The 8,703-nt window shown below is 32.2% G+C and overlaps 2 protein-coding genes across 2 annotated transcripts in view; both read left to right on the top strand.

The window, feature by feature from the left end:
• The window catches only part of LOC107627340 (probable isoprenylcysteine alpha-carbonyl methylesterase ICMEL1), a 12,675-nt gene extending 7,341 nt beyond the window's left edge, over nt 1-5,334 (top strand). Inside the window, exons 2-9 of the mRNA XM_021112105.1 lie at nt 2,585-2,665; nt 2,831-2,905; nt 3,277-3,378; nt 3,558-3,698; nt 3,922-3,987; nt 4,087-4,230; nt 4,543-4,633; nt 4,751-5,334. Of these exons, the coding sequence (XP_020967764.1) occupies nt 2,585-2,665; nt 2,831-2,905; nt 3,277-3,378; nt 3,558-3,698; nt 3,922-3,987; nt 4,087-4,230; nt 4,543-4,633; nt 4,751-4,912 (862 nt within the window). The 3' untranslated portion in view covers nt 4,913-5,334. The remainder of the gene's footprint in view (nt 1-2,584; nt 2,666-2,830; nt 2,906-3,276; nt 3,379-3,557; nt 3,699-3,921; nt 3,988-4,086; nt 4,231-4,542; nt 4,634-4,750) is intronic.
• The window catches only part of LOC107627256, a 2,856-nt gene continuing 2,439 nt past the window's right edge, over nt 8,287-8,703 (top strand). Inside the window, exon 1 of the mRNA XM_016330135.2 lies at nt 8,287-8,698. Within this exon, the coding sequence (XP_016185621.1) occupies nt 8,350-8,698 (349 nt within the window). The 5' untranslated portion in view covers nt 8,287-8,349. The remainder of the gene's footprint in view (nt 8,699-8,703) is intronic.

Consider the following 8,703-nt stretch of genomic DNA (forward strand, 5'->3'; position numbering starts at 1 on the left):
AAAATTTAAGACCAATTCAACAACAATTTCATAAGAACAACCCTCAACACAAGTAAATCAAGCATAATTTTCATGCATTATTGTTAGATTAGTCTTAATTTTTTAAAAAATTTAGCCAGTAGGAGTATATTTGATGCAAATAAAAAACTTTTGAGACAAAATTGAAATAAAATAAAATTTAAAAATATTTTTAAATTTTTTTTTAAAATTTTAGGACAAAAAATATATTTTATCCTAAAAAAATGAGACTTGCTACACATACAAGTCTTTTTGACATACAAGTTTATATAAGTTAACCCTAACTTAATAAAATTCATTTTTATAATGCAAGAAAGAAAAAGAAGAATTTTGAATTATACAAAACTTATCAATACATATACACCAAAAATTTTTAAATAATATAATATAAATGACTTGTATAAACTTGTATGTGTAAATAACTTGTATGTGAAGAATAATTCAAAAAAAATTAGAGCTCAAAAATTGGTAGTTATCTGTTACAGTTGTCTTTTACTCAAAAACTTAAGTGGACCCCACATTTGCAGCTATGAAATCCAATCAACAAAGTAAGCACCTTCTTCTTCCTTCTTCATTCTTCTGAATCCCCAATTTCCCAGAACCCTAAAATTTCTCTCTCAATTTCACAACCCAACTGTCCCAATTAACAGTTGTCCCAACTTCCTCTTATCCTCAAAATTCCATATTCTCTGTTTTTTGGTGACTAAAAAAGTAAAAACCCTTCTTTTTAAATTATTATTATTATTATTATTCCCAAATCGAACCAAACAAAATTTCAAAAAATAAACCCTCCAAAAATAGAAAAGACAAAGCCAAAAAAATAAAAATGGCATCTAAGACGCTTCTTCCGATATCTATGAAGAACAAAAGGGGTGCAATTGCTTTGGATCATTCACCTCCATTTTCCATTTCTTCAATTCCAAGTCGCACTCATTCTTCTTCTTCTTCTTCTTCTTCATCTGTTAATGCAACAACAATAATGGTGGTGAAAGGAATTGAAACCGATGACGCTTCTGCAAGGCTCCTTCAACGTTCTTCATCAGCATCTTCTTCTTCTTCTTTAGATGACGTCACCAACGTAAAGACCGTTATGCCCTCCAAGCCAAACATTCCAAAGGCGTCGAGCTTCAACAACGGTGGTCAGAAGAGGAGAAGGCGCAATGCGAGTGAGGATTCGTTTCCTTCGATCTCCGATGGTGGTGGTGGTGGCAATGGCAAGGGAAATGGAAATGAAATCAGAACCGTCGATGGTGATCGTCGCGGTGGTGGTGGTGGTGGTAGAAAGTTTTCGTCTTCTTCAATTGGTGAGGAAGTTAGGCATGTTGCATCTGAAACATTTCTATTGACAAGGCTTTTCTTGACGATGCTGGCATACCTTGGGTATGATTCTCAAATCTTAATCTAATCTATTGTTTTGTTTGTGTGTGTTTTTGTTTGGTTATATGTAGAATTTGCATTGAAAAGGACTTGAATTTTGATGAATTGTCTATGGATGTGGTTTATGAGTTGAAGAAATGGCGATAATTTGAAAGAAAAAATGATATAGTAGCTGATCCTGTTGGTCATATGTGGAACTATAAACATCTTAAGTCCAATGATTGAAAGGGATTTAAGATTTTAATGGTTTGTTGGTTGGCATTGTTAATGATAGGATGTGGTGATGGTGACGTTTGATTGATGTAGATAGGTTTCCCTTGGTGAGAAAAGCCATTGTGCTTGTTTCTCTGTTATATGTTGCAATTGCTATCTAAAGGGTATGGAATTATATCACTAAATGTGTGTCCATGTCAATGAATTGATCTAGTGGATTTGTGTCCATGTGTTGAACAAAAAATCAAAAAAGAAAAAGGAAAATTGGCATGATGTTTAAGCATTTTGTCTCCATGATTTGGGAGTTTGTATACTTGGAAGCATATATGCAGGAAAACTGAGATTTGGAACTGTGAGATTTCCATAAGCATAAGTTTTCGAGGCTTGTATTATCATATGGAGTACCAAGGCAGAACTAGAGTATTGATTAGCGTTATAAACTTTTTATAATTTGCATGATTGGTTTTTGTCTTGTTCGCTTATTTTCAGTAGGTTATGGTATTCATAAGTTCACACTTCACAGGTTCTGCTTAGAATGAGTGATTATTGTGCAGTTCCATTGACTTAGTAGTTCATACTTGTTAGGAATTATAATATTGTGAATTGATAGCTAACAAGTAATGGTTAAAATGCTAGGTTGAGACTTGAGAGTTTAACTAATTACCTATATTTTGTAATGTTTGTTTGTTTGTTTGACATGGATATTTTAAAATAACAAGTTTTCGATGCATTCTGATTTGCTATTTTTATTCAGGATAGGCTACAAATGGATCATACAATTCCTTGCACTTGGTTGTTATGCAGTTATGATTTTCCCAGGAGTTATTCAAGGTTTAAATTCAGTAATATATATATATATATATGTTCAGATTCTTGTTTGAATGCATTAGTATCTCTCATAATGATCATCATTGGAGCATAAGTGTTTTTTCTAAGTGATGTAACTTTTATTAATTATTTTTATTATCTTTTACAGGCTTGACTTGTATTTACCAAAAAATAGCAATGGTCCAAAACCAGTTGTCGCATTTATTACTGGTGGAGCCTGGATTATTGGGTATGTGATGTTCATGCTTCATTTAAATATTGGCTAAACTGTTTAATCTCTAAGTTATTGAATTCTACTAATTTTATGGTTTCTTTTTGGAAGGGTTCATGTGTTTAAATTGTTATATACACCAACTCGTTTCTTTCAAGTTTTGATGTTCTTGTACTTTTGCAGCTACAAAGCATGGGGTTCTCTTCTAGGAAAACAGTTATCAGAGAGAGATATCATTGTGGCATGCATTGATTACAGGTGATGGATTAATCTTTCGAAGTTATCTCCTTCTTTTCCATTTCTTTTTTCTTTTCCAGTAATGCAGTTGCTTTAATGGCTACTAATTTATCATACATTATCCAATGATTCAATAGTTTTTTCATGATATACCAAGATTCTGTAGGACCTGCTATAACTTGGTATTAATTGTAGAACATTGTGTGTTATTCATTATGATGAAAATAATTGGCCTTTCCGGAAATTAGTTATATGCTTGTAATGGTTCCTGAATTCTGTGTGAACTCTATTGTTCTTCTTTTTGGAGAAACTATGTTACACCTTAACACAACATCATGCTTGCTTTCTTCATTCTTCCTGTTTCACTGTTACATATATCGTTTTACTTGCAGAAATTTTCCTCAGGGAACCATGAGCGATATGCTAGCCGATGCTTCCGAAGGAATCTCATTTGTGTGCAATCACATTGCAGAATATGGTGGTGACCCTAGCAGGTTAGTGATAAATATCTTAAATTCCAAAGTTCGTTCATTAGTCAAAGTCACTGGATTGGTTCCGGCAACTCTTGAGGGTTGAGGCACTTCTCCTTAGCGAGTTGTATGCTTTATGCTATATAATTTACCTAATGGCATAAATGGTTAAATGCATTTTTCATGGCTCTTTTTCTGTATAGAATTTACCTAATGGGGCAATCAGCTGGGGCGCATATTGCCGCATGTGCGATTGTGGAGCAGGCAATCAAAGAGGCCGCCAAAGAAGAGGGTATTTCCTGGAGTCTTTCTCGGATTAAGGCTTATTTTGGATTGTCCGGCGGGTATGTACTTTTATAAAATCATTATTATAAACAAAGATTAGTGTTTGTCATTCATCAACACAGCACACTATGTCGAATCATTGTTGGCTTCATATTATTCATTGTCTTATTCAGTCCTTTCTTCCTTCCCTCTGCTTAAACGCCATGATCTTCAACAAATTCAGTACTAAGATTTGCATCATTTATCTTTTTTGTTTATTTTTTATTTTCTACATCTAAACAGGTATAATGTGTTTAATCTGGTAGATCATTTCCATAACAGAGGTCTTTATCGATCCATATTTTTAAGGTATGTACTTAATTAGTTTTCAAGTGTGTTAAAATGTTTAACATGAACCCCTCTGCTTTTGTTATGTTAGAGATTCAGATGATGCCTTTTATATTGCAGCATAATGGAAGGAGAGGAAGGCCTACGACGCTTTTCACCAGAAGTAATGGTTCAAGATCCAAACATGGCAAATGCTGTTTCTCTGCTACCTCCTATTGTTCTTTTTCATGGCACTGGAGATTATTCGATACCATCAGATGCCAGGTTTGAGCTTGAGCCTTTTTCAAGAGGTGTTTTAAGTTTGCGAGCTATTAGAGACATACAAATTCAACGGCGACCATCGAATTTGCGGGATATGCTATATGTTACAACTCTTTATTATGTTTGATAACGGACTAATTCGATCGAATTAAAAGAATTGTAATTCTGTATGAAGCTCATTTAAAAGAAAAAGCTAAAAATTGATTTTCGGGCAAAATAAGATGATCCATACACACCCTTAATCACTACTTGTTTGCTTCTTTTGAGTTATGAAATTGAGTATTTTCTTTCTGAATTTGCTATTGTTTTTCACAGTACATCATTTGCTGAAACTCTTAAAAAACTTGGAGTCAAAGCTGAAGCAATTCTCTATGAAGGGAAGACTCATACAGATGTGTTTCTTCAGGTAACTGACTGGTCGAGTCCACCTTTCGGCATTTTCATAGACAAGCTTTGCCAAGTATTTACCTTCAGTTTCCAAGACAACCATTTATGTGATCTACTTCTGATCTGTACCTTTCAGGATCCGATGAGAGGTGGCACGGATGCTATGTTCGAAGATCTAGTCAGCTACATTCATGCTAACGATCCTGATGCGCGCGCCAAAGATGCCTTGGCTCCTCCAAGGAGACGCCTCGTACCCGAATTCATGTTGAAATTGGCTCATATTGTTAGTCCTTTCTAGCTAGCAAACATTCATTCGTTTAGTTTGTGTTTTCATTTTTTATTTTTATTTCTAATGTTTCCTGTTTTCAGGATTTTGTGAAGGAAAAAAAATGATTGTTTTCTGTTTTCACCTCTTGTTTTCTCTTTTTTCTTCACAAAATTCTAAAAGCAGAAAATATTAAAAATAAAAATAGAAAACGAAAACGCAAGCCGAATGCACAACTTCCATAGTTGATTTTGTTCTCCCTTCTTTTGTAAATAACCATTGTTATGACAACCTAGGTTGTTTCTCAATTAGATAGGATTAGCTCCCTATTGGTTTCAAGATTATTGAAACCCCCAAATATGAAATAGTTGAGGGAAGATTTCTATAATTCTATCTTGTATCTTTAATCCAAACCATAGTTATCATTTTGAGGATTTAATATTTTGTTTCACTAACTGAATCAAATCTTTGAAGTGTTGTGTCTACTCATACCCTAATTTGAATAATGTTTTTTGATTTGTAATATATTATCATGCAAATTAAAAGAGCCAATGAGCTATTTTTTTTTACATATATGAAGTGAGATATCATATTATATTAACTTAATCTTGTTTAAGTGAAGTTCATATTTCATTTAATGAAAAATATTAAATGAATCATGCATAATATTTTGTAACTAAATTAGAATGATGCAATGACTCCATCATAAGTACCTACATCAATTATCATTCTTCACCTACCAAGATAGCACCTATGAAGAGTTCTAAATCTATAAGGTAGTGTTTGATGGAGAGACAGAGACAGAAAGACTAAGACTAAGAGACAGAGATTAAAATAAATTTTAGTATTTTTTTTTTGGTGTAAAGTGGGAGACAGAAATTGAAACAATAATGAAACTCTAATTTAATTTGTATAAAGAGTAAAATTGGAATTAATTAATTGAAATGTGGATATTTTAGGTATAAAATGTTATTAAATTTTCAATCTCCATTTCTAAAAATTTTAGTCCCCTGTTTCCCTATTTTTTGGAGGTATTGGAGGTATTGAACTAACAAACATGATACTGAGTCACAATCTCTCTGTCTCTATCTCAATACCGCAAAACAAACGCTACCTAAGCAACAAGCAACTTGAATGATAAAATAAAATCATCGAATATAATGTTTTTGGCAACTGAGATGAAATTGTGACAAATCAGCAACCAAAATAATAATTAAAAAAAGAGGGGGGTGGAGGAGAGAATATCATTTAGTAATTGTTATAGAATGTATATTAGCCTTTCAATTGTTGAATTATATATTAATATTTTGACTATTATATTCATTTTCTGTTAAAGAAAAGAAAGTATGGACGTTGCTAGGAGTTTATGCAATTAATTTTGATTTTTTTTTATTTTTGAAATACCTTGTTGGATTGAAATATTGAATTATTGCAAAATGTTTAAATGCAATCTATATCATATTACTTTTTTAATTAAATAAGTGTTTTTTTTTTTGTGAAAAATAAAAAATATTGAATTTCAATTAAGATTGAAATGTGTTATAATCAACCTCTAAGCCAATTAATTTCAAATTAATGATCTTATTTGGCTTATGACAAAATTGCACTATTGAAATTTCCAAGCAATATGAGTTCTTTAATTCAATCCCAATCAAATATCATAATTTAGAAACAACAATGCAAAAAACATCATTATTATTGTCTCCTATACCACCTAATTGCTTCCAATGCAATCAATGGCATAGAGCACTAAAAAATGTAACAAAAGATTAAAAAAAAGCATAGCTTCACCAATAAATTTTGTTGATCTTTTTTTGTTTCTACCCTTAGCATAGTGAGTCACTCATGCAAACAAAACCACGTGTACTTGTTTTATATGCTAAGCATGCATAGTGGAGCAAATTATGAGGCTACCAACAGTGCATCAAAGTTTTAGCCTTGCCAACTTCTTTTCCCATGTTCACATTAGGTATTTTCTAGGGTGAGTACGGGTAGCGGGTATTCGATTACTCATTCGAATTCGAACCGAATTAATTAAATTGATTCTAGAACCAACGGGTAATTGGATCTGATCTGAACCAAATCAATGGCTCTTTATAGTAATTGGTTCAGGTATCGATTTTGGGAGTGTAAAATTCGAACCAACCCGTAGACCCGACCATGTATTAATTAAATAAAAAAATTAAAATATATATGCCTTTTAATGATTTTGAGTTTCATTCTATTGCACTTTTATATTTAACTTTTAATGTGTTTAGTGTTTAATGTATTTTATGTTTAATATGTTTAGTTTTTAATATATTTAGTGTTTAACATGCTTGAATTTTTTTCTATTGATTTTACATGTTTATTGTACTTACATAATTTTTAAGATAAAAATTTCGTTTTTTTTTTTATAAATTTCTGTTTTATCGGATACCCAATTACTCGAACCAAACCAATTCATTTTTAATCGGTTTGCTTTGGTTCGGATATATACACACAAAAATATAAATCCAAACCAAACTAAACCAATTATAATTCAATTGGTTCGATTCTAATTTCACCTTAAACCCGAACCAATCCGACCGTGCTCACCCTAGTATTTTCATTACATCTACACCTCTCTAAGTTCTAAATCTTCCTAATAGAATGAGACATCTTAGGTAATTGATATTAGTATAAGTGGTAAAACCTTGAAGGGATTTAGAAAGTTAGGGAGGATATCTGAAGAAAAAAAGGAAAATTTTTTGTTGTGTCTATTAGGCTGTGTTCGTTTATAAACAGAAGACACTGAAATATAAATACAGAAATATAAAATCGTGTTTGACAAGTAAAATATAAATAAAGATATTATGTCTTAAAACACTAAATTAATATATTTTATATCTTTTCTGATAAAAATAATATAGAGATACTGAACAGTAACATCAACATTAGGGACGGAGGCAAGTGTTGGATAAGGGAGGCAATGGCCTCCCAAATTAAAAATTTTAATGTATAAAAATCATTAATTTTTATATTAGCCTCCTTTAATTTTAATTTTTTTTTCTTCTAAAATTATACTTTTATGTTGGCCCCTCCTAAAAATTACTCTAACTCCGTCCCTGAGTAACACATTATTTTTTTATTTTTTCTTTTATCATCGCTATCAAATTTTTTGTGCTAGACATGAGGAGGGGTGGTTTAAAGCAACTTTTTTCTTATGAAACAAAATTCAATACCTTGTCTTTATTTGATGCAATCTATATATCACACTCTATAAGCTAAGATATGCTGAATTGCTCATTGTGTGAACATTCTAGCTAAGATAGCAATGGACTTTATGATTATATATGTTGAATATCATATATTCAAAAATCACAACCACCCCACTAGTGCAAAATTAGGCCCCATTTAAACCCTTTAACTACACTATATATACATGCTTCTCCTAAGCCTCAATTCAATGTACTAATATCAAACTAAGCTATATACTATATATTGAAATTATGGAGTCATCAATGATTAGTAGAGCTACAATTGTGACATTGATGGTGTTGTTATTAACATCAAATAATTATAAGAATGTAGAGAGTGCTGGAGAGTGTGGAAGGACACCAATAGGGTCAGCAGCTGCAAGCTTAAGTCCTTGTTTGGGTGCAACAAAAGATGTAAGGGCAAAAGTGCCACCAGCATGTTGTGCTAGGGTTTCTGCTTTGCTTAGAACCTCTCCAAGATGTCTTTGTGCTGTGCTCTTGTCACCATTGGCCAAACAGGCTAAGATCAACCCTGCCACTGCCATTACTGTCCCTAAGAGGTGCAACATTAGGAACAGGCCTGTTGGAAAGAAATGTGGAAGTAAG

This window comes from Arachis ipaensis, chromosome B01, assembly GCF_000816755.2.
Source record: "Arachis ipaensis cultivar K30076 chromosome B01, Araip1.1, whole genome shotgun sequence".
NCBI lineage: Eukaryota > Viridiplantae > Streptophyta > Magnoliopsida > Fabales > Fabaceae > Arachis > Arachis ipaensis.